The sequence below is a fragment of the Musca autumnalis genome, unplaced genomic scaffold, assembly GCF_047663935.1.
Source record: "Musca autumnalis isolate F117 unplaced genomic scaffold, ASM4766393v1 scaffold_4, whole genome shotgun sequence".
In the NCBI taxonomy this organism is placed as follows: Eukaryota; Metazoa; Arthropoda; class Insecta; order Diptera; family Muscidae; genus Musca; species Musca autumnalis.
Window position 1 is genome coordinate 166,053,724 of NW_027411977.1, and position 27,721 is coordinate 166,081,444.

At 35.4% G+C, this 27,721-nt stretch overlaps 1 protein-coding gene across 2 annotated transcripts in view; it reads left to right on the top strand.

The window, feature by feature from the left end:
• The window catches only part of LOC141403907 (limbic system-associated membrane protein), a 122,813-nt gene that overhangs the window by 38,827 nt on the left and 56,265 nt on the right, over nt 1-27,721 (top strand). For both annotated transcript variants that reach the window (XM_073986997.1, XM_073986996.1), the window contains one exon: nt 21,484-21,822. In XM_073986997.1, the coding sequence (XP_073843098.1) occupies nt 21,484-21,822 (339 nt within the window). The remainder of the gene's footprint in view (nt 1-21,483; nt 21,823-27,721) is intronic.

Consider the following 27,721-nt stretch of genomic DNA (forward strand, 5'->3'; position numbering starts at 1 on the left):
GATGTTTGAATACACTAAGCGTGAAGTTAAGCACTATGTATCATTTGCACAGTGCTATAAGTGCCTTTAACCATTTCTCTATTCATTGTAAACAGAGGAAATCTGTATGTGAATCATGTTTTACTTTACATGACAATACCCAGCAAACCAATCGTACCGATATCGTAACGAAATCGGAACAAATTTCGGACGTTACGTCCGATATCTGATCCGAAATCGTAACGATATCTTAACGAAAGTTGTATGAAGTGGTTGACATAATTTCGGAACGAAATGTCGGAGCGAAATCGGATCGATTTCGGTCAGAATTCGCAACGAAATCGGAAGAAAATCCTTGGGAAATTCGGAATTCGAATTTCTTCCTCCGAATTTTCGTACAGATTTCTGAACGATTTCGGAATAATGTCGTATGAAAATCTGAGGTACCTTCCGAACTTTCGTAAAGGTTTCTGAACAATTTTGGAATAATTTCGTATTAATATTGAAGGAAAAAATATTTCTCTGATGCCTCTTTTTATTGATATTTTTTTTACTGGAAGATTATAATTTCGAAGATATCTAATGATTTTCATTGTTGTTATCATTTTGTAGTTATAGTAGAACAATGTAAACTTTGTGTACGAGTATGTTGAGTCTATCAGCACTAGCTTGAATTATTGTATGTTGCATTTATATTTAAAATATTTAAAAAATGTATATGCGAATTTTATAACCAACCATTTTGTTTTTCGACAACAAACTAAAATGTTACTTGTTAGATATATACAAAAGGTGGTTGTTGTGCGAAGGGAAAATTGTTTCCGACATATCGATCCGAATTCGTAACGAAATCGGAAGAAAAACATTATCAAATTCGAAGGGAAATTTACTTCCGACATTTTCTCCGAAATCGGAACGAAATCTGAACAAATTCCCCTACGAAAAATCGTATAGAAATCGATACGAAATCTAAACGATTTTGCTTCCGAAATTGTTTCGATATGTCGGACATCCGACATTTGGTTCGCTGGGTAATGCTGAATGCGCAAAGGAAGTCGTTTGCGTATTGCGTGAAATTTTGACGAAAATGCCGAAGAACTCAAACATTTTTTTCTCCAACTTTTCCTATAAAACCATAAAAAAATAAAATTAGAATAATATGATTTTAATTTTTTCGTAATATTTTCTTCGTATTTTTGCAAATAACATGAATACTAAAGCTCCAACATTCACAAATTAGGTTTCATTTTATTCCTCAAAATGTCTGGATGCTGTTATAATTTTTTTATATACAGTGGCTCCAAGCGAAAGTCGTACACCTAATGAAATTTTTTTAATTGACTTGTATCTCCGACGCAGAAAGGTATATGAAGAAAGTACATACGCAGTCTTTTAGTGCATTTAGTCGACAAATTAGAAACACGATATAATTAAATAATCATCCCGTTTACATTGTTGAAAAATTAAATTAGCTAAAATACTAAGAATTTTAGCACCAAGCGAAAGTCGTACAGCAATTATAAAGACATGGTATTTGTTAATATAATTAATTCTACTACATGTTCCTGCTTTTTGTTAAATCCTACGATCGATTTAGTGTAACATCAGTGCTTTTTTACAATTAAGAGGGTCAATTCTGGAAACTTGTATCAGATTAAATGGGAAAGAGGCGTAAAAAGAAAATAAAAATAGTTTTTATGAAACCACATGAGAAAATGATTTATTCAACTTTACAAACACATTTTTTTCGATTCAGCAGGTATCGAAAATTAAAACTGCAAAGCTATTCAATACTTTGATGTCTACTATTAAGAAAAAACACATATGAAATATTTAAAATAACTCAAACATTAAATAAATAATATTTTCTTGTGGATAGTTTAATACACGAAGTGCAAAATGAGTTGATTTTTAGTGTCCCGACACTCTAATCGATTGAGAAAAATATTTGGAAGCTTATTTTTCCAATGTGCAGTCAAATTTTTACAACCTAAATACCTTGTCAATTGGTGATAAAAAAGGCGTTAAAAAGCTATACATAAATTTGTCCAAGAACGATGTTTAGAATATCAAAACAATAGCGATAGATGCTTAAATTTTCTTAAAAGAGTGTAATTTTGATAGATGTAACAAGTTCTGTGCGAAACATGACATTACATTGTGAAAAATCCCACAAATTGCTTCATGTCTAATACACGAATAATAGAACATAACGAATCAGTGTATCTGCGAGTGTGTGGGGCTTATCTTTCAGATTTGAGTCGTTGTTTTATAATTTTTTTGAAGTCATTGGGAATCGAACTATGAGATTTTATAATTAAAATGAGTTCTTACTACCTGTTGAATAATGTATTGGCTTAGGTAAGCGTTGTTCTTTCTGCAAAAACTCTGACTTCAAACATAAAAGCTTATTATTTGGGACCACTGGTATTAAATAATTGCTTCAATAACATGGGTTGGCTAGACTGTAGTCCAAGCTTGAACAATAAATCGTCTATAGTGGTTCTATAAATGGAAAATGTCTCCAGACGACTTATTCTTCCAGACATCCTTATAGGAGAGATTTTCAAAACAAGCGGTGACATATTTTACACTACAGTTGTACAGAACTGATCAAAAATATTCTAAATCGATTGCAGAATTCAACTGAAACCAGAAATATGCGGAAGGATTATTTATATTATAAAATATTTTCTCTTTATAATTGCTGTACGATTTTCGCTTGGTGTTAAAATTCTTAGTATTTTAGATATTTTAATTTTATAACAATGTAAACGGGTTGATTATTTTATTATATCGTGTTTCTAAATTGTCGACTAAATGCACTATAAAGCTGCGTAAATACTTTCTTCATATCCCTTTTTGTGTCGGAGATATAAGAAAATTAAAAAAGTTTCATTAGGTGTACGACTTTCGCTTGGAGCGACTGTATTTTTCGTAAGTATGAGCGCTATTGTTTCAAAAATATGTTTGTAAATACGTGAAATTATTTAACAAATTTGATTTTTCGCGAATCCATTGAGACTTTGCGATTATTTTTTGCATCATCGCAAAGGTTACGAATTCAGTTAACGATAATAGGATATAACCGCTAAATATATTAAGCCGCGATTTTTTTTAGAATTTTTTCTAATTATCATAATTAAAACGGTCATATCTTTGCGCACAACGATCAAAGTTAGTAACGAAAACAGATTTGGAATGCTGATTTTTTTCTTAATCTATGTACCAAAAATCATTGATGTAGTATCAAAATTTTTTTTTGATTTTTTTGAAATGGAAAAGACAATTTTAGACATTTTTCCTGATATAAGTCTTATTCGTGTTTGAATTTTTGTGTTGGAGGAAATTTCTTTAACTTATCCTCTAAAGCTCTCTGTTGTCTGTCAAATATTCTTCACTGGCCCAGGTCATCCCCTGGCTACGCTGGCATTATAAGTTCACGCACGGCTTCAATGTATTCTGACACAACGGTCGTTTTTGGATGACCTTCACTACATATCGCTCATTTACTCAAAGAGCGATATAACTCCAAAAATGCGTTTTCTGGGTTAGCAGTTTCTTTTTTTCTACCACATCTATTTCATTTTGTGTTGATATCTCTAAAACTCAACGATTTACAGCTCATTTACTGCGAGTTTGGCATAATTACACAAAAATGTTTTTTTTTTTTTTGAATTTATGAAGGACTAAAACACTTCAAATCTTGCTTGATATTGCACGGAGATTTAGCAATGGTAGCTTTATAAAAAATATGGTCCAAGTAGTTATTTTAGTTTTTGTGGAATAATCTATTTAATTTAATTTTATAAATTCAACTCATAGGTAACTTTACCGGGCCAAAAATCGCCGCGTTACTTACACCTAGGAATTTACCTGCTTGATCGTTGCCAATGTGTTAAAAGTTGTAAAACACTTCTAAATGGCAATGATTTTGCGACATTGACTTAGTAAACCTCTTCGCGGAGAAATACGAAATAAATCGTTGTGTTTTTGTGACGGTGAAAGTTACGCCGAAAAAAATAATATTTTGCTATTAAAAGAGCATTGAATTTCTGGACTAATTTCTGAATAATATTAATTCATTTGATTTTTCTTTTCTTAGTGTTTTCGTTTCATATATAGTGCCTTGGTTTCTCTAACAGCGTGGTGTTCCAGTTTTCAGCATTTTATTCTTTGAATAAATATAATATAAATATAATATATATATATTTTTATTTTTTTTTAATACGTTTTCTTGCTTTTTTCCTTTTTATTGTTGTTAGTAGCGTCACCTACGTACGTTTAACAAAAGGTAATCGTTCATAATGGAGGAGGGGACCAACATCCCCCCTCCTTCTAATGGGACTGCTAACAGGCATGTTAGCAGAACTAGAAGTAATACCAGAGATAGAGAAGCTTTTAAAAAAAGTCGTACTGATTCGAAGAAATCTAATATGATGGATTCTGAAAGTGATAATATTTTGAACACTAATACATTTACCTCTGATAACTCATTAATTTCCAACAATAATAAAACAAATGCTAACAACCAAGCCCCCCAGGAGGTAGAGAATAATAAACCCATAAATTACAACTATAGCTATGACCTAAGTCACAAAGGCCCATTTATTGTATACATGGATAGAATAGATGCAGATGGTAATATACTTCCAATAAATTCAGTTGCATTAGCCACACATATTCAGCAACTACGCATTCCTGGAGTATCGGACGTGGATAAAATTGGATACGGAAGAGCTAAAATTACATGTAGAAGCGGCATAACTGCTAATAATGTGGCTATCAATGAAGACCTAAAACGTGAGGGATATTTAGGCAAGATCTTTGCGCATTTTATCTCCAAAATCGGAATGATATTTGGTGTTCCGGTGGAAATCCCGGATGAGGAGTTACAGAAATGTATACAGTCAGACAAACCCATTTTGAGTGTAACTCGTGTAACAAAAAAGATTAACAATGAGACAATTAATACCCCTAGAGTCAAGATATTATTTAAGGGTCTGGAATTACCCAAAACGATTAAGATGTTTGAATACACTAAGCGTGAAGTTAAGCACTATGTATCATTTGCACAGTGCTATAAGTGCCTTTAACCATTTCTCTATTCATTGTAAACAGAGGAAATCTGTATGTAAATCATGTTTTACTTTACATGACAATAATGCTGAATGCGCAAAGGAAGTCGTTTGCATAAATTGTGAAGGAAATCACCAACCCATTGACAAACAATGCCCAGCCCGTGAAAAGGCATATCAGATAAAAAGGCCAAAAATCGAAAAAAAGAATTATCAATTTACACTAAAAAGGGTCAGATATTGTTTATAGGATCCCAGTGCGTGTAGTTATGAAAAAATATATACATTTCTTGTTTAATAAGTGGGTATAAAAGCAGGTCGAAGTGACCCTATTTGGAATTTTCTTTCAATATTTAAGTTGTTTATAAATCCATGATAATATGTAAAATAAAAAACGGTTTTAAATATTTTCTTTTTGTAATTGTAATGAAAGGTATGTGAAACGTATTTAAGATGTTCAGTGTCGCCAATGAATTTTGCGTTCTTTAATAATTGATGTCCGTACTTGTTAATTTTTTCAAGATCAATTTTCACAATAAATTATAAAAATAGTTGTGAGTAAGATCGAGTTGGGCCGTGTAATTTATCATTTCATAAAAAAGGAAGGGGTTTTTACCAATTTCCATCGAAACATCCTGCACATATTTGCACTTTTCGTTTTTATACCCTCAGCATTTATGCTAACGAGGGTATATACAATTTCATACGGGCAAAATGTGCCTCATCGAAATAATGGTTTTAGACCCCAAGTATGTTTGGACGAAATGTGTTTCAGACAATTTGGAGTCGATTGAGCAATGTCCGTCTGTCTGTCTGGCTGGCTGAAGCGCACGATAACTCTCGAACGGATGAACCGATTCGGTTTAAATTTTGGCTTTCGTAATATTTTGCCCAAACTTAGTTTAAGTTCGAAGATGGGTTATATCGGTCCACTCCTTCCGGTACCTCCCACACAAAAGTTCGAAAATGTTAGGAAAATTTGTGCGCACGATAGTTCTTGAAGGAAGTAACCGATGTTCGGAAAAGTTCAGTTGAGGGCCATCTCTCGAATCGCTTTGATTTTTGTTTTAGCAACTTGTATTCACTGCCCCCCCATACGACGGTACAAGTTTCATTAGGGGCAAGTCTATACTTCCTGAGAAAATAGCATGAAAGTTGCAAAAAACCCCTATGACACCGTGTGAGGTTGTAGGAGCGCAAGATAACTCTAGAAGGGATCTGCCGATTCGGTCCAACATTTGGCCTTAGTAATATTTTGTCCAAACATAGTTTAAGTTCGAAGATAAGCCATATCGGTCCACTCCTTCAGGTACCTCCCCCACAAAAGTTCAAAAATGTTCGGAAAAATTATTCGAACGGTAACTCTTGAAGGGAGTGGCCGAATTGGTCCATACTCTACACTTCCTAATATATCTACCAGATATAGATCAGGGTTAAATATGGACTATATTTGTCCAATCCATCCGGTACCCCCCACACAAAATTTCGGATAAGTTCACTTTAAGACCTGATATCGAATCACTTTGATTTTTGTTGAAGCAACTTGCATTCGCTGCCCCAATTACGGTGGTAAAAGTTTTTTTTCAGGGGCAAGTCCATACTTCTTGAGCAAACAGCCCGAAGGGCGTAAAAACCCCATAGGCACCATATGTAGAGGCTGGAGATCCAGCTCCATAATGGTCAATGTAGATCCATTCCTCTTAGTATCTCCTACGCAAAACTTTTGATCTTTAATCCTAATCAACATTTTTGTCGGTTCAAAAGCCCAAAATTTTTAAAACCCCCTAAATACATACGTTTTTTGGGAAAAAATTGTTTCAATATACACGGGCTGAGGGTATATCTCTGTCGGCAAAGCCGACTGATAATTTTTTACTTGTTATGTGATATTTTGTCTTGCAGGTATATACAGATTTTCTTTCATTCAGAATGTCAGAATATAGTATAGAGTCACTTTCTGGCGTTTGGGCATAATTTAGAGTTTTGATATATTTTAAGACCTATAGTAAAATTTTATGGCGAACAAATTTCTAGAATATTTTGGTCTGATCCGACCACATTTTATAGGAGATTTAAAAGATTTGTTGAAAAAGGGACCAAAAGGACCCCTTTTATGACTCGCAAGAGGGTTAATTTCCTTAAGACAAATATTCCTCGCATTCTTGTCAGTAAAGTTGCCAAAGACATTATACACCTAAAGTGCAAGGATTCCAAATGATCTTAACTCAAATATTTCCGAAACTGTAGAAATTGTGGAAGCTTGCAACCCCATTTTAGTTTCTTGGTTTTTTGGCAAAATTGATACCGATATTTCCTTGGTATGTATTGCAAATAGAGATTTCATTTCTTTGGTGACTTATAGTGAAATTTAGCTGAGAACATTTTTGTCTTTGACGCAATTCTTCAAAAATGATGCTTTTTATGACAATTTTGCCAAAACTTTGATGAAGTACGACATTAACCCTAAAATGTTTTTCTAATTTGCATATTTCTGGAGTTAAGGTAAGATATAGAGTTTTGGTGTATTCTAGGACCTATAGTAAAAATTGAAGAAGAAATTTGTAGAATATTTTGATCCGATAAGATCACATTTTATAGGAGGAGGGACCAAAAAGACCCCTTAAATGACCGCCTGAGGGTTAAATAATATCAAAAATGTAATCAGCGGCCGGAAAAACATAAGAACCAAAGGTTAGGTCAAAATCCATGCATTTTTAGAGTTTTGGCCAGGTTTTTCGGAAAATCAGACACTGTGCATAGGCCGAACTAAGAAAAGATCTCCAATTCTCTCTATTTGTTGCTTCGCTTTCTGGAATACCGCCCCTTTTCATCTCATCATCCACTTGTTTGCGCCATTTATTCCTTGGCCTGCCCATTCTGCGTGCACCGCCAAGCTGTCCGTGTTTATACGCCTTTTTAGCGGGTTCATCATCGCTCATTCTTATGATATGGCCTAGCCAACGCAATCGATGCATCTCGATACGTTTAACAATATTGATGTGGTTGTATAGCAGATACAGCTCGTGGTTCATGCGACGTCGATATTCACCGTCAACGCAAATTGGTCCGTAGATCTTTTGAAGAATTTTTCTCTCAAACACACCAAGCACTGCCATGTCTGCTTGCGCAAGTACCCAGGCTTCGGAGCCATACATCATCACGGGTAGTATCAGTGTTTTGTAGAGCATTATTTTTGTTAGGGCGACGTAGTGGAAAGAAGATACCAAGGAACAGTCCTGACCGGTTTTAACATGGCAAAGCCCAGGATTTATCTTGGTCCCTCTTTCATCTCAAGTGGACACTGACCTCCCTGTAGTGTCACCTGGGGAACTGTCTTTAGCACCCGTTAAAGGTAGTGAGCTAACATGTGCCGCGCGTTCACCCATAAGAACGTTAAAAACTTGGGTTTAGGAAATCTCTCCCATAGAGAAGCTAGACAAAAATACACTCATGTATTTTCAAATAGATTTGAACTGCTGGCAGACAACTCTGATATGTCATTATGTCAAGAAGCTGTTACTGCTCTTAAAAACGAAAATGTTACATGCTGTTTATCCATATGCTAAAGTAGCTAGAGTAAACAAAAAACCGTGAAAGAGAGGCAGCTAACGCCGCAAGAAATATGCAAGATTATAAAGATGCGATTAATGATGGTGAGATTCATAAGTCACAAAACGGCAGTGCCCTTACAATTTACACATAGTTACAGAATTGGAAAGTGTTATGTCAAAACTTTCCGAGGAATTAAAAAGCTTGCATCAATTCGGTCCAAATACATTATCTGCACAACAATTGGATATCATTAAAAAGTTAACGCAAAAACAAGAAGGTCAAATTATTGATATAGACACATACATTATAAAGACGAATCTACAACATCAAAATAAGGCTTCCGCACAAGGAAGCATATAATAATTAATCTTTTTTCTTTTTTAACACAAACTAAAAACTTAAATAAAACAACTAAATAATCATGTGTATATTATAATATAATATTCAAAGCATTAAAAAAAAAGAAAATAGGGACATCATTGAGATGTTCCTCCATGAAAATAAAATTGATATCGCTGCCTTATCGGAGACTTGGGTTAGCACAAGCTTTGCAGCATACAATTTTATAAATAAGGGCATGGTAGAACAAATACAAGGTAAAGTTAATACTACAACAAATACAACTCGAACAACAACCACAAAGGAATTTGTTTTTGTTTGTAACGTTACTGCCAGTTGTATTTGTAAACAAAACAAGGAAATGTCTATAAATTATTTGAATTTAAAAAACTAATAATTTTTCACATTTGGTTAAATATTTTGGAAAACATGAATGAAAATTCGTAACATTTTAAATTTTTATGGTTTCACATCATTCCACTAAATGCATAAATTCTCGCAGAAAGTAGAATTCTTGCAGAAAAGTTTGGGGTCGCTGGAAATTCATAGAAAAAGGAGAAGCTGTTTCAATGTTTTGTTTTAGAAATCAACGAAGCACATGTTTATTAGGGCTTTATTTTTTAAATTTTAACAAAATACCTCACATATTAACAAACGTTGTATCGCCTCTACAAGCGGTGATTTACTGCGCGGCTTATCGTTCGAACTTGGAGGAGGTTACATATCATTGATATGAAGAAGTCTTTCTGGGAAATGGTTTTTTCCGAATGATATATTTTTTTTTTCTCAAAAAATATATGTCCCTAATGTACATCGAAATAGAAATAAATTTATAAAATGTCATATGAAATTTGACACTAACACTACAACCCAGTTCAGTCAGCTGGGTATTGCTGCTACCTTTTCTTGTTCTACCATGAAATAAGGGTAGAAACGATGGCTACGGAGGTGCTACTATCCTCATCAAAAGAAATAATAATACAGTGTTATTGCGTTTGATTCTACAATTGAAGCTATTGGCGTCTCAACAATAAATTTAAAAAGAAATATTAACGTTATTGCGGAATATGTCCCCCCTAATCAACCAAGAATTAGATGCAAAAACATAATCAAAACCATATTCGAAAAAGCAACTAGTTTGCCTGGTGTAACACTTATTGCAGGAGATTTTAATGCCAAGGTAACCTCCTGGGGCAACAGAATTACTGATGCACAGGGTAATATAGTTTCTGATTTTATGAATATTTATGATATCATATGTCTCAACAATGGTCAACCCACTTTTACCCTTAATAACATAAATTCGGCTATTGATTTGACCTTTATTAACGGTTTGGATTATCAATCACATTGGAGAACCTACCACACAAAGATTACAAAAAGTAACCACATCCCTATACTAATTGATTTTTTCAACATCAGCGGAAATTCCGGCAAATCCAAAAAGGTTAGAATGTCAAAAGTTCTAACTGAAATTAACACTATGGATATAGTATATAGTATAGTATATATCAAACAGATAGTTCAAAACAATACAATTAATATCGATGCACGAAATAGGTATATACCTAAGCCATGGTGAAATGCTGTAATTAAAAATTTGTATCAAATGCGGTTGGCAGCAAGAAGAAAATACGAACACACGAAATGCTTCAATGATGCAATTGATTTGGATAAAATTGAACGAAAGTGGTACAAAACTGTTGAAAAGAAAAATAGGACAAATTTTAGGTCATACCTTTACAATCTTAACAATGTCGACAATAGCAAGGAAATGTGGAAGATGATTAATAATACCAACAATTTGATAAAGAGAAGCCGATTAATAACAGCCGGAATGATAATCAAAAGGAGGACTACTTGGACTTTATTTCCAGTCATTATAACTCCAGTACAGTAGCAGCACCTATCGTTTTTGGTAACATTCTAAGTGAGCGGCCCAAGCTGAATTCTAATGATTTTGACTGTTTTGTTAGTAGCAGACGACCATCTTCTGCTCCAGGCCCTGATGGTGTTACATATAGTATGATGAAAAGTTTGGATGAAACACAAAGGCAGAAATATTTTGGAATGTTGATAAATATCTGGGAGAGTGGTCATTTTCCAGATGATTGGAGAAGAATAAAAATTTCACCAATTCCCAAACGTGGCAAGGATCCCGGTTTAGTTGAGGATTATAGACCAATAGCCTTAATGTGTTCATACCAAAAGATTTTGGAAAGTTCAATAACAAACATAATTTTGGATTTTGCTGAGAGGAACCACATTTTACCTGACAGGTCATATGCTTTTCGGCCAGGAAGATCAACTTCAATGTGTTTCAATGATCTTATTAACACAATTGAGCTATATCGTAATCAAGGAAAGAAAGTTATAGGTGCCTGTGTGGATGTCGAAAAGGCATTCGATAAAACTGATTTATCTAAATAAGCCAGAATTATGTTTACTAAGGGTTTTAACACTCATGTCATCAAGTGGGTAGTAGATGGAATGAAATCAAGGCAGATTGAGCTGGGAAACAGCTCCAGAATAGTTGCTAATGGTCTTCCGCAAGGCTCAGCCCATTACTTTTCAACATCTATACTGCACAAATTCACAACATTGCCAACGATAGTATCAGTATTTTTAAATTTGCGGATGATGTATTCCTGTTAAGTCACTGTAATACCCTGGCACAATCTAAGCTGTCACTCATTGATGCTCTTCAAAAAATGCAGCATAGCTGTAAACAACTTAACCTAAGCTTTAATATGAGCAAAGTTACTGTGATTCATTTTTGTGTGAGGCCCAAAGATCTGGATATCGACATCAATGGTACGCCAATTTGCCAAACAAATAATATTAAGTACCTAGGCGTTTCTATTTCACGTAGGGGGTCATCTAAGTTTCACATAGAAGAGGCAATATCAGGGGTTGATAAAGCTTGTAATTTTTTAATTATCCTTGGAGGATGTACTTTTGGAATTGCACCTATGAAGGCTCTAAACTTTTATAAATCGTTTGCCAGGTCAATGATAGAATATGGATCGGCTGCATTTTCTAATCTTACTAAAACGGCTGAAAAAAGAATAAAGACATGTGTCCAAAGTTATCTGCGCAGAGCTTTAGGCCTTATTAGGTCTACCCCTGTACCCATCATCTACCATTTATCGGCTGAATTACCGCCGGCATATAGATTCGAGCTTTCGACCCCAAATTAATTGATCAAGGCTAACGCTTTTGTATTGCCTAGCATTGAAGTTGTAAGGGCACTGCCAACTCAAATAACAGCTTATGCCAAATCCCTAAGTAAATTCAAAAATATTGTGGATAATTTTGCCAAGACACGTGTAATTTACACACCACCATTACATCTATCTGTAGACACTAATTTCTACAAAGATATAGCGGCTAAAAAATCGGACGTTGGTGATTGAAAAACTAAATTATCTTCGTGACCTGAGTTATGAGATTTTTCACGGATGGGTCTGTCTCGGACAATACTTCCGGTGCAGCGTTTTTGCATGAGAGCAGCAATACAATTAAATCTCTTCATTGTCATCAATGTCAGCGGAAATATTGGCAATCTTGCAGTCCGTCACTTTTGCCCAAGATAAAAGGTTAACAAAAATAGCAATTCTCACAGATAGTCTTAGTGGCATACAGGCTATTCAATCTAAGAGGCACTTAAATTATCTTATAGATAAGTTTATTGACATAATCAACTCATCGTCAACATCTGTTTATTTACACCAGAGTGAGGCAGAGAAAATTTTTGGGTCTCTCTTGTGCTCTCAATGAGTTTAAATTTGTTGTTGTTCACAACGTGTTAGTATCTACACCAGTCAAGATCATCCATATACGTTAACGTATATGAGAATAACAATCAGTCGTCGTTGAGCAGCCGACAAGTAAACATGTGCATGGATGTACGCATAATTTAAGTGGGACACTGAACAAAACAGCACACACCCGCCATATGTTTACTGGTCGAAGTTCTAACAACTACTGAATGCTGATACAAACTTTCTTGTGATTCTCTCACTACTTTACTCTCTTTTTTATTTTGAGCATCAATGATCTACACAGGCTGTGAGCGATAACAAATTTACGCTCACTTAGAGCACATGGGCTCTCTTGTGAGCAATGATGGGCAAATTGCGAGAGACTCATGTATTTTTTACACTTTTGTGCACTGTTGGGCAGAAATGCTCGGCCTCATACACAAAAGTGTAAAAAATACATGAGTCTCTCGCAATTTGCCCACCATTGATCTAGGGCATTGATCAGGGGTGCTCAGAATAGTTAGTGTATTAGTAGTGGTAAGACACTCTCCCCATTGCTAAACAATGGCAAATTAGAAATAAAGAGAGAATACGTGTGGTTTGCTTTAACGCTACCGTAAGGAAGCGAGCACCAATGCCATTGATGCTCAAAATAAAAAAGAGAGTAAAGTAGTGAGAGAATCACAAGAAAGTTTGTATCAGCGTTGCCAGTATTTTTTAGCCTCTTTTCCCCAACTTGTCCAAAACTTTTCCCCAAAATTCCCCAGATTTCACTTCACTTTCAAGTGATTCAGAATCATTACAGTCTCATTGGATTTATTTAAATTTGTATAATGAAAGAGTTGTAACATTTCTTTAAGTGGGTCAAAATTTCTACAACAAATGGAGTTGTTAGAAAATTAATTTTTTTTCTAGTAACTCGTACTGCATTTTATTTCTGAATATGGTTCAAAATAGAAGACTCTTTCTACTTAAGAATTATTTGTTGGAATGGAAAGCATATTTAATACCATCTCCAATTTACGAATGATAACTTTCTCTATTGCGATTCGAAAACACCCGTGGAGATTTTTGTGTTGACAACTGGTTCTAAAAAGGTTCGTATAGAGGTAAAATTGTGTTGGCCCAGTGAATTGCTGCAAATAGTGGGGTAAATTTGCTTGTAAGTTTAAAAAATTGCATATTTGTAGACGTCGGTTTCAGCATTTGTATTAACAGCGATTAAGATATTCAGCACTGGTTTTTAACTTTAATAATTGTTTACTCAAAAAAAGTACAAGTCAAAATTAAAACCTAGGTCCATGGCTCCTCATGGTAAATATTCCGAGTCTGTTTCCACTATTTTTCAATATCTTCTTAATTTTTTTATAAATGGTTTCAATATTCAATGGCACAGGGAAAATGCACATTAGCAATGCTTAAGGCTCGTTCTTACATCTTTTCTTTAAAATCCCTTTTTGTTATACCTTACTTTAAGAAAAATAAGGAATAAAGTTCGCATTACCAGGGATTTGTTACTACATCTTCCATTCCAAATTTACTCATATCCGATTGGTAGATTTGAATTTGCTCTCAAATTTTTCTTGTTTTTGGGCGCACTTTACATTTTAAAAGGAACACAATGTTCCTTTTAATTTATCTGGCACTTATTATTAAAGCAAACTTGTAGGAATAAAAAACGAGTTATCTGTCCGATATCGGCCAACATTTAACTAAAAAAGGATATAATAACGAACCTAAGCATATTTATCTCTTTTATAATTGGAGTTATGAATGTTAAATAAAGTTTAATTTCCTCATTGCCCATCAAACCAGAAATCATTTCTGCAGTTAAGTCCCCATCAGCATAGAAATGATGGAAAATGTTATTTCAATTCAACCCACTGTTCTAGTACGCTGTCAGTCTTCGAACCGCATGATAAAACTTCAAATCTATCATAAATTATTACAGCTGAGACCACTTAACATATGATGCATGTTATATGTGCGTGACACGTGCGCTACTACCATTCACGTACTGAAATTAAAAAAGATCAGATAATCTGAAGTAATTATTCAAAATAGAAATTCCCTAAAAATCCCCAAACATTTTTCAGATTTCCTCAACATTTTCCCAATTCCCCAAGTCCAAATTTTTTCCCATTTCAAATAAAAATTCCCCAATTTGGGGAAAAATCCCCAATACTGACAACGCTGGTTTGTATCAGCATTCAGTGGTTACTAGACCTGTGACCAGTAAACATGTGGCGGGTGTGTGCGGTTTTGTTCAGTGTCCCCACTAAAATTATGCGTATATCCATGCACATGTTTACTTGTCGGCTGCTCAACGACGACTAATTGTTATTCTCACATACGTTAACGTATATGGATGATCTTGGCTGATCTAGGGTTTAAAGCCTAGACGAAGTCTATATAATTGGTCGTGGCTTTGAAACCCCCTTCATAATGTATGGAGGACGTGCCAAATAAGCCCTTTGGCCCCTTAAACTTTTTTAAGGGAAATTAATTCAACAAAAAAAAAAATGATTTTGCGAAATCATGGATGAAAATCACCAATGATTTAAAAAAATAGCATGTAGAAATTACAAAAGCCGTAGGTAAAGATAACTAACAGCTAGCTACCTACCTACCCGTTTACGTAGGCGTTGAAATTACGGGCATGAATTCATTAAATCAGCGCTTAAAAAATGTAAAGATTTTCACACGCACACAAGTTTGGTAGTGTTTCATTCGCATACATTTTCGTTTCCACATACAGGGACAGGTTGTTAGTATTCCATAACAATAGATAAATTTTTTGTTTAATGGTGATTAAAAAGAAAGACCAAAATGTGGCCTTTAGAGAAATTTCCCGAAGATGCACCTTCGGCCCCAAACAAATTACTATCGAAACTTAGAGGCCCCAGTGGTACGTGTTAACATATTTCAATTATGCTCAAACTTTAGCAATCTTCAAATCTAACAAAACCAAACATTTTAGTGAGGTGCCGCCTAAAAATTCATGTATCGATTTTTTCTCTTTGAGTTAAAATCAGCCTAATAGTTTAATACCCCGTTTGTACTTAAACGGATTTAATAAACCTACTGGGATCCAAATGACAATTCCATAGCACAAACGTCTATTAAATCCTCATAAAGAAGGTTGGCTCGGCAAAATGCTCTAATACAAACGCAGTTTTAATCAGGCACATGATCGTTCACGGCACAGTGGTATGCAAAGGCAGTTTTCTGTTAGTTGCTTTTTAGTCCGATGTGTTCTGTTAGTCTGGTTTTAATTTATTTGCTATTTTTTTTTCTAAATGCTGTGAAAACAAGTTTTTAATGCAATATTAATAACACTGGCCAACACGACTTTTGTTTCAACCGAAGTTTTTGTTGTTTCTAAATGAAATCGGCGAGTTATTTTTAAATCCGGTCGAGGTTTTTCTCCATCAGCTCTTGTTCTTGAGATATAGCTCAAAATCGGTTTATACTAGTTTTACCCAGAATTTCGTTATTTCCGGATACAAACAAATATTTTTTGTGGGTTTTTCGACACTACTATATTAAGGAGATGTTGTACGTTCGATACAAACTGTTTTTGAAATAATTATGGTGAATATATATCAAAAAAAAAAAAAAAATTATATATTGTTACGAATGTAACTGATAGGTTTAAGTTAGTTTAGTTTAATTTCCGTTAATTTAAAAATTTGAATTGTAACGTAAAGTTTTTATTACGCAGTTACTTTATTTAAGCAACAACAACTACCATGTAGAACTCTCTTCATCATTCTAGTCGTTACATTACCTTGTGTTAATGTTCTTTTGTTTGGTTTGTTTTGCAACAATAATGTAATTATCGTTTAGTTCCTACTTCTTGTATTTCGTGTAGTTGTTTGTTGTTGTAGTTACGTCATTACTGTGCTTGTATGTATGTGAGTATGGATGTTCGCTTAGTGCGAATGTGCGTCTGTGTGTTCGCTGCCCAGATTCGAGTTGTTGCCATATTTCTAGATATTTCTAGACCAAGGAGATTTTGGGTATAAATAGAGTTACGAATGGCAACATTGTGTGTAGTTGTGTTTTAAGCGTTGAACTGAACAGATCGGTAAAAGAGTAGCTGCGTGCTAACTAGAGATTTGCTGTGTGCTTAATAATTAAAGTCGGCTCTGAATAAGTGTAATAAAGTAAATAAAGCATTGTAGAAACGTAATCTAAAACGAACCCTGTTTTATTTGGTACAAATCGTATCGGGGAATAAAACAACGTCTACACACGGACATTAGTTAAATCTAATTCCGTAACAATTGGTGTCAGAAGTGGGATTACGATCATCCTACAATGAAGTTTAAGGATCTACGAGTGGAAGACTTGAAGAAGGAGCTAAGTAAGTTGGAGTTGTGTTCTACTGGCAACAAGGCCGAACTACAAAAACGCTTGTTGGAAGAGTTCGAGCGCCGTGGAATGAACATCGATGAATATGAGTTCGACGATAAGGAGGAAGTCGAGTTACCGGCAAAGGGCGAATCCACTGTTGAGGAAGTTTCATCGTTAGCTGCCAGGGGTGACGATTTGAAATCAATGCTGGCTATGATGATGGAGAAATTAGATGCTAAAATGGAAGAAATTTCCAGAAAGAGCGAAGAAACTTCCAGACTTGTGATGGAAATGAAAGCAGAAAATTTTCGAATGAGCGAAGAAAATTCCAGAAAGAGTGAAGAATATTCCAGAAAATTGGAGGAAAGCTTTGCCAAATTCGACGACAAATTAGAGGAAAAGTTAGAAGAGAACTCTAGAAAAATCGCTAAGGGCATGGAAGAGAAACTAGAGGCAAATTCTAGAACTATTAACGAGAAACTCGAGAACATCACGATGGTGATTGAAAAGAGAGTAGAAAACGTGGAGGTACAAATTAAAGAGTTGGATAAAAAGATTTTGTCTGTTGACGAGAAATTTCTGGCTCAAGATGAGAAGATTCTGGGCATAGAGAGGAAAATGTCGGAACTGGAAATCAAAGGTGGCCCAGTGAGAGCTATTCATAACACGATAAAAATCAAGCCTCCAGTGTTCGACGGCACAACCTCTTTAAATGTGTTCAAATTACAGTTCGAGACATTGGCTGCTAGAGATTCTTGGAACGACAACGACAAGGCGGTATCACTCCTTATGGCATTAAAGGGTGATGCTGCTGACGTATTACAGAGTATTCCCGCCGCTTCTAGGAACAACTATGGAGATATAATGGCTGCTCTTGAACGTAAGTACGGTAGTGAACACAAGCAAGAGATCTACCGAATGGAACTGAGGGGAAGAGTCCAGAAGCCAAATGAGACCTTACAAGACTTTGCGGCTGATATAGAGCGGTTGGCGCAGTTGGCATATCCAGGAGAGACACATCCATTGGTGGACCGCATAAAGATTGAGACATTTGCAAGTGGTATTCGTGATCCAGAGATAAAATTTGCGACGTATGCGGCACCGATAGGAACATTTGCAGAAACCGTGTCATTTGCCCTGGCCCAAGAAACCGCGAGGATGCTGGTGAAACCTAAAGCCTACAACGTGAGGAGACTGCAAGTTGAGGACAACAATTCCCAGACCGTTGTCGATCCGCTAAAGGATGCACTAATGCGTGTGAAACGAGGGGCTGGTAAAACGAGAAAGACTTGTTATAACTGTCGGAAAACTGGACACTTGGCCCGAGAATGCAGAGTGAGACAGGCAAGGCCCAGATCCACCTCACCGCCTTCAAAAAGCAACGACCAACCGGTGGCCAAGAATCTGCAAAGAGAGACATCAGGTGAATCAGATACAGCAAGTTCTGCTAATCACGAGGCGCCGCTGGCAGAGGATGAAAACGATGGTCCCACAATTTCTATAGCCATAGTCCAGCAGAAGAACCACAACTTAACGGTGAAAGGCTTCGTCAATGGTGTATTGCGTACCTTGACATTGGACACCGGTGCAACAAAGTCCATTATTACACCGGATTTGGTGAAAGGGAAGGTATTGCCGTTAAATGGAGTCAAATTGCGGACGGCCACAGGCGAGACTACAAAGGTGCATGGAAAGGCCTACCAAAGACTGAGCATGGGTAGAAAATCGGTAAATTTCGATTTTATAGTGGCCGATATTGTGGACGAAGTCATACTTGGTGTAGACTTCATGATTGCCTTCGATATCAACCTGGACATAAAGCACCGCGTGATGACATGGTCCAATGTGGAAATACCGATTAATGTGGGCTACAAAGAGAAGAAAAGCATGTGTCGCCCTAGCGCAGAATCTGACGAAATCGCTGTAGATGTCCGTACGCTGAAGGTGGAAGCCGCCGACAAATGGCTCGTAGGAAAATGGAAAAATCTCGCAACGAGGAGGAAAAAGCGAAGATGTACGTCGAGGAAAGGTCCATCGAAAAGTGGCCGTACAACAAGGAAGGACAAGTCCGAGGAAGACCAGGTGGCACTTAGGAAGGTGACCACGAAGAAAGAAGGTATAGCATCGCGATTCCTGGAGAGAAAGCAACGTCGTCCAGAAGAGCAAGAGTCCAAAGCTGACGCAGTAGAGGGTACATCTAAATCAGTTTCCACCACTACAGAACGAGAACTGCATCTAGTCAAGAGGAACAGGCTTAAGCGGGAGGCAGTGTTACCAATGCCCATACCACCGAGAGGGAACTGTGCCTATTCGGGACGAACAGGCTTAAGCGGGAGGCAGTGTTACGAATGTAACTGATAGGTTTAAGTTAGTTTAGTTTAATTTCCGTTAATTTAAAAATTTGAATTGTAACGTAAAGTTTTTATTACGCAGTTACTTTATTTAAGCAACAACAACTACCATGTAGAACTCTCTTCATCATTCTAGTCGTTACATTACCTTGTGTTAATGTTCTTTTGTTTGGTTTGTTTTGCAACAATAATGTAATTATCGTTTAGTTCCTACTTCTTGTATTTCGTGTAGTTGTTTGTTGTTGTAGTTACGTCATTACTGTGCTTGTATGTATGTGAGTATGGATGTTCGCTTAGTGCGAATGTGCGTCTGTGTGTTCGCTGCCCAGATTCGAGTTGTTGCCATATTTCTAGATATTTCTAGACCAAGGAGATTTTGGGTATAAATAGAGTTACGAATGGCAACATTGTGTGTAGTTGTGTTTTAAGCGTTGAACTGAACAGATCGGTAAAAGAGTAGCTGCGTGCTAACTAGAGATTTGCTGTGTGCTTAATAATTAAAGTCGGCTCTGAATAAGTGTAATAAAGTAAATAAAGCATTGTAGAAACGTAATCTAAAACGAACCCTGTTTTATTTGGTACAAATCGTATCGGGGAATAAAACAACGTCTACACACGGACATTAGTTAAATCTAATTCCGTAACAATATATATATATAGAAAACATACGACGGACCTTGTAAAAATTGCATATTTTGAGTACTTTGAGTTGTGATTACGTCATCGGGGGAAGTCATAGGATCTTCATATGGCATACCGGATATACTTAGGGTGTCTACTATATGGTCTAGTATTCAAATATATAATATAAAGTTCATAGCGCCCATGGTTCGGTCATAACCTAAAATACATCATGAAGATTGCTAAAGAAAAGTGAATGGCTTATATTGTAATGATATCTCTTTAGCAGTCTTCATGAACATTTTTTAGATTATGGCCGAATCGTGGGCGCTATTGAATTTATATAATATATTTGAATACTGGACTATATAGTAGACACCCTAAGCATATCCGGTGTGCCATATGAAGATCCTAAGACTTCCCCCGATGACGTAATCACAACTCAAAGTACTCAAAATATGCAATTTTTACAAGGTCCGTCGTATGTTTTCTTTATATATATATATATATTTTTTTTTTGATATATATTGACCATAATTATTTCAAAAACAGTTTGTATCGAACGTACAACATCTCCTTAATATAGTAGTGTCGAAAAACCCACAAAAAAATATTTGTTTGTATCCGGAAATAACGAAATTCTGTGTAAAACTCGTAAAAACCGATTTTGAGCTATATCTCAAGACGAAGAGCTGATGGAGAAAAACCGCGACCGGATTTGAAAATAACTCGTCGATTTCATTTACAGTACAATGCAAAAGATCTTAAGGCCAAACCTATAGCTCTGCGTGTTGCGTGTGCGTTCAAAAATACAAAAACAAAATACATGTATTTCAAATTGACAACAAAAACAAATACATGTATTTTGTTTTTGTTTTTTTGTAACGCACACGCAACACGCAATTAATTAGGTAAAGCCATTAGTCGTTTACAAGAAGTTACTGGACTTGTACAAATTCGTACAAATTATTGAGTAAACGAACACACCTATTGGGTGTCGCACATTTTTTATATGTTTATGTACATTTATAAAAATACACTGGATACAATGAATTTATATACATTTATAAAAATACACTGGCTTACAGTGTGGCGAATAAATGTATTACTTTTCTAAAGAAAGATAACGATCCTTGAAAAGTTTATGCACAAGTGTAGTGGTGCAGGGTATTACCTGACCAGCCAGTCCCAGCTATATCCTTTCTTCACTTACTACTGTTACTGTTGTGGGTATACGATAGGCAAATCTTATTTTATAGTGACGGTGAACCAAGTAGTATAAGTGATTGTTTAAGAATTAAAATTAGGTTTTCACTGATTCTTTCTTTCGGAATATAGAGACATTAAAAGTTTCTTCATTCCAAAAATCAAAATATGTTTCATCTATTTGTTAGTTTTAATATTCGTATTTATTACATTTAACATTTCATATAATTTCAGATTCCCATACTGATGGTACCTATTCCGGAACTGAAAGTGAAGCCCCTTCTGTGGCTCCAAAATTTTTATCACGAGGACACTTGTATAAGGTAATTGTTGGAGAAACGATTGAGCTTCCCTGTAAAGTTCAAAATTTGGGATCTTTCGTACTTTTGTGGAGAAAGGGATCATCCGTTCTAACAGCCGGGCATTTGAAGATCAGCAGAGATCCAAGATTTAAAATAGTTGGAGACTACAACTTACAAATCAATGGTGTCAAAACTCAGGATGCCGGCGATTATATTTGTCAACTTGGTGACCAGGAAAATCGCGATCAAGTTCACACTGTAGAAATATTGGGTATGTAATAATATAATTATTAGAATAGCACGTTGCTGTCCCGTCGTGTTGTTTTTAATGGAAACTTTTTATTTTGTATGTAGATATTGTTGACCTTTGATCAGAATTTTTTTTGCTTCTATTGGTTCGGCTTAAGGTCAGAAAATTAAAAACAGAACATTTTCGGTTTTAAGTTCATGTTTTATTTCCGATATTTCGACTATCTTCGATAGTCATCATCAGGGATTTGTTTATTTTAAAAGATAAAATTAACATTTGTTTATATAAAATTACATAAAACAATCCTACAATAATATTTACTTTATGCTGGTATTATCTGTTGTTTAAATGCAACCGTTTTTCCATCCTCTTTTGCTGACGTTAACTTTCCAACTAAAGTTTTTTGGTGTTTTTCAATTGTATTCCTATAAATCTGCGCACAGTGTTCTGTGTCAGTCTTATAATTTATTCTGTCGTCGAGAAGTTTTTCCATTTAACTACCTGTATTTTTTTAACTACCTGTATTAAGAATGAAAGATATTTTTTATATAAGGACAAGGCAATCTCACCAGTTATCGCCGATATCATAATGGAAAAACTTCTCGACGACTCATTGAAAAAACTGACCATAAAACCTAGAATTCTGACAAAATACGTAGATGACATATTTTGTATCATCAAGGACGAAGTAGATAACACGTTAAACATTCTTAACTGGTATCAAAAGCCAACTGTCTCCGGCAGACTCATCGACTATCTTTCAAAACATCCTCGAAGAATGAAAATCAATACGGCGACTAATTTTACCAACGGGGTACTGAATATATGTGACAAGAAGTTTCACAACAAAAACAAAATAAGAAACATTCTAAAAATGAATGGTTTCCCCACAAAAACTATTAACATCTTGATTAAACACGCAGAGAAGAACAAAAACGATTAAAATATACAAAAAGTCGAACAAATATACAAAAGATCAACATACATTCCAGGCTTTTCTGAAGTTCCAATACCAACAAGGAAGAGAAGTCTAATGTGGTATATAAAATCAAATGCAATAAATGTAAACAGACATATGTTGGAAAAACAAAATTCAAGACCAGACTCAGTTCCCATAAATCTGATCAAAATGCTAACAGCAAGCCACTGGAGCAAAAACAGATCTTGCAGCCCATTGTATCAAAGAAGGACACACGCCTAACTTTAAAGACGTAGATATTCTAGCGCAGGAAAATAATTACAAACGCAGACTCATTCTAGAAATGTTGCATATTGTCAATGTACCTGCTGAAAACAGAATGAATTAAAAGTCTGACACAGAACACAGTGCGCAGATTTATAGGAATACAATTGAAAAACACAAAAAAACTTTAGTTGGAAAGTTAACGTCAGCAAAAGAGAATGGAAAAAGGGTTCCAGTTATACAAAAATTATTATTATTATGACATGTTTATAAACGTGTAACATATTATAAACTTAGTCTATTTACAAAGATTATCCATTCATTTCTATCATTTGCTATATATTTTAATTGATCGATTGATAAGTTGGTTTCTGTTGTTAGTGTTCTTCTCCATGTTGTTTTCGGCCTGCCTCTATTGCGTCGTCCTTGGGGATTCCAATGGAGAGCTGAGTGGGAAATATAAGTTTCGCTTTTTCTTAGAGTGTGGCCGACCCAGCCATATTTCCTTTGAGTGATTGCAGATTTTATTTCCTGTTGATTTGTTATATTCCAGAGACGTTCGTTAGATATAGTTTGTGGCCACCATATTTTTAATCATAGCGATTATGAATCTTCACGTAGGGAGCTACTCACAAGTGAGTTGCAGTTCACTTTCACCTGCTCGAGCTATTACGATTGGGCAGGGAGGAGCACAAAAAGTGAACAAGGGTTGACAAGTCGGAAAATGGAAAATAATGGCGCGACTTGTGAACCCTTGAAATAATAATTTGTGTTACCATACCGTCATTTTTTGCACAAATAACTTTGGGATTATTAAATTCTTATTTTTTGCATAAAAAGTAAATAAATTTTCAAATTAATAAACATTTCTAGCAAGAAAAATGTCGGTTATTAAAAATCCACTGTAAAAGAACATGAATATTGGTAAAAGAAAATACAACATTGAAACAACATTGAAACAACATGGCAACATCTGTAACAGCTGTTCTTTTGTTTTGACAGATATGTGAAAATTGTTTATTTACACTGAAGAATTCGTGAAATTTATTGGAAAATCGTAAAAAAGTGAACAAATGTCGTTTAAAAACGTCATTAAATGGCTACAATAAGTAAATGTTTAATGTTGCATTTTGGGTGATAACAGAAATGGCAAGTTCTGAGGAATACCAAGGAAATGGAGTGGAAGCTGTACCAGCGATGTTAGGACTAGAGTTGTGTCGTTCATGAACGAACCGGCTCAAAGGAACGACTCCGTGAAAAGAACGAACGGATCCGTATCCAGCTCATTCGTTTATATCGTTCATTTAGATCGCTAATGGCCAAGACATTGCTGCTTACAAAACAAAACCACCACCATTAGCTTTGCACACACACAAGCAAGCAAGAAAAACAAATGCATATGGTTGCAGAGTTGTGTCGTTCTTTTACATCGTAAGTTTAGTTGAATCATCTCGTTCAGTTGGCTCCGCTCGTTCTTTTTTGCTTATCTCGTTCTTTTTACTGTTCTCGTTCTCAAAGCGCTTGTTTTTTCTAGTTTTTAAGTTGAAGGTGTGTTAATTTTCGCTCTATCTATCCCTTACGATGAAAAATTTCGTTTTTTTCTTGTTAACATCATTACGCGTTGGTGAATTAAAAAATAAATATCTTGTGTGTCGAATGTAGTGTTTTTTAATTTATAGGTATAAATTAAAAATATATTGAAATTATATTCAAATAAAATTAGTTTTTCTATATTGAATGAAAAGACTGATAAAACGACTATTGAATATTGATGCAGATAACTAAAGATATTCACAAAAAAAAAAAAAATGATAGACTGAAATGTTTTATTGAACGAAAGGGAGCCAAAGAACGAAGTGAAAGATCCGGATCTTTTTGGTGAACGGAATGAAAAAGATCGATCCGCTCAACGAACGAGATTGCCCAACACTAGTTAGGACATCACAGGAGATCAATGATTGGTTCAAATGAGGTTCAGCATTTAGCCAATTCCAAGAATTGTAAATACAATTCGTGAAACATCCGATATTTTCTCCAGTATAAGATCCAATTCTATGAATGCTAAGTATAATTCCTAATGCTTTCTTCAACACTTAAACCAATTTAATGAATTTTAAATACAATTTCAATAAATTTCAATTGTAATTCCAATTTTTTTTTTGTTCATGGCATATAACAGCCGGTACTTAAAATACTATTCCAGGAAATTGCTTGGTGTAGATACCATTCCACTGGGTTATCGACGATGACGTGATTAAGATCTCAAAATGGTTTGGATCTTTTTGGGGCAACGGTCTGGACTTATATTCCATCAAAATATTTGGGAGCAAGTTGAGTTTAAGCATTAAGCTCGGATAAAATTATAATTTTTTCTATATAGCCGGCCTTCGGCCGGAGATTAAAGACTTTCTGCTATGGACAGGAGCCAATCTAGGGAACGGGAGCAACATTTTCTTTAAAATTAAAATTTTTCTCTAAATTGCCGACATTTAACAAGGGAATTTTCGGAACTTCGGAGGCCTATATCTCGGGAAGTATGGACTTCCGCAAAAAATGTTATATATATTTGTGATCAGGATAACGAGACCTACCTGTGGAAAAAAATTGGTCCCGATCCGAGCTTAATGCTTAAACTCAACTTAAGCCAATATTTGATTCTATTCAAGCTTGAGGGCAACTGATTGGACATGTCATCTTTTTAGCACCAGCACCCATTTTTTTCAAGACTGCGACCCCAAAAGTTCCAAATCGTGTACATTACTCTCTCTAGGAACAACAATCGCAGACATGGGTTGCTCCAGATTGGGTCCTTGTATATTTGTGAACCGCTTTATACAGTATGCACCTTTTTGATCTGTCCATACCTGAAAACGGGGAACGCTTTAGTTACAGTACTTGCTTGGGCGTTACCGTGAGAGCCATCCCAATCACCATCTAGTAGGTTGGCCCGACACACTAGGTCCATCAAGAATGATCTTCACTTTCTAGAGAGGAAAGCCCAACAGTACAGGAGAGAACCCCTTGCTCAACAAGCATTTCAGGTAGGTTTGTATAGCTTTCACATAGTCGCAGTTTCTAATGTAAACAAATATAGTGTGAATAATGTCCACCACAAACCAGAGTAGTTTTTGCTCAACTATACTCGGGATATTGCAGTCGTCTAAATTCTTATAGGGCAAATGTTGATAGCACCATGCATAGCACTCTTCGTCTTTTAAAGGTGCGATGCCAAACCTAGTCATTTAACTTCAGTGGATAGTTACATCCCATTCTTGGAACTGAAGTTAGACCCAATTTCGTACCAAATTCTGAAAGAATTCAGAGATTCAGACCGAATTCGTAAAGAACTCTGAAAAAATGTTAGCGGTAAATGTCCTAATATTTGTTTTTGTCGAAAACATATTGCGATTAAAAATATAAAGAAACTCTTATCACAATAAGGTAGAATCTATTCCATTTCCAATATTTCAACCATCTTTGATGGTCATCCTCAGGGATTGGCTTTCAAAAACAAGAACATTTGTTTTATGCAACTATAAACAATATGGTAGAAATTTATAATAACAATGATATTTCTTTCTTTTTATAAGAATAAAAACAAAAAAATTTTTATTCTTAAGTTGACCTCAGCCAAAATTAAAACCAAAGAAAAAAGCGTCCAAAGGTCAACAATAACCTCAAAACATAAAAAATTTCTAATTATTTTTTGTTGCTTTCAACCTAAAATACAATTAATTATCATTACATATACAAAATATTCGTATTTTTTTAAATAAATGACCACACTTAAATTTTTTTGTTCAACTCACTTTGATTTCGGTAGTGAGAAATTTCAGCACAAATTTGCCTCTTTTTCTCACTTTTTTTACATTTGTAATAGCTAATTTTTTCACGAACGTGAGTTTTGCTTACCCTCTTGTTGTTTATAATAAGGGAAGAGTGAGAACATAACAGCACTCACGGCGATATGATGTTTATAATAGGGGAGGAGGCGAGAAAGAGAAAACTCACGGTGAGATGCCGTTCATAATTGGGCTGAATATGTTGCGAAGGCATCTGTTTATAAATACTTGAAGTTTATTGGTTATTGTGGTATTGGTAAGCCATGTCTCGGATCCATACAGTAGCGTAGATTTAACGCAATTGAAGATATTAATTTTTGTTTTTATATTTAATGTCTCAGATTACCAAATGTTTTTCAGCGACGCAAACGTTCCTTGGGCTTTTCTAATAGGGTTATCAACGTCCTCCGTGGTACCTCCTTTTGTTGATAAAATGCTACCAAGATATTCAAAACGGTCCACATTCTGTATTATTTCTCCATATATCATAAACGGGTTGCTATTGTTGCCATTTATCCTCATAGTTCTTGTTTTGCCGCAGTTTATTTTCAGACCAACTTTCAATGATTCCTGTGACAGGTTGAGTAACTTGTTTTGCATATCTGAGTATGTTGCTGTAAGTAGCACGGCATCGTCTGCATAATCCAGATCCCCAAGTTTATCGAACAAATAGCAATTCAGACCAGATGGTGTTGAGTCTAGATGCGTCAAGAACTGTGACAAATAATAGCGGTGATAATGTGCAGCCTTGTCGCACTCCGCTGGTTGTAAAAAACGCTTCGCTGAGGACTCCTTCGTGCAACACTCTGGAAGTCGTACCATTATAGCTGTTTTCTATAAGTGTCACTAGTTTCTTGGGTATTCCTTTTGATAGAAGTGAGCTCCATATGTATTT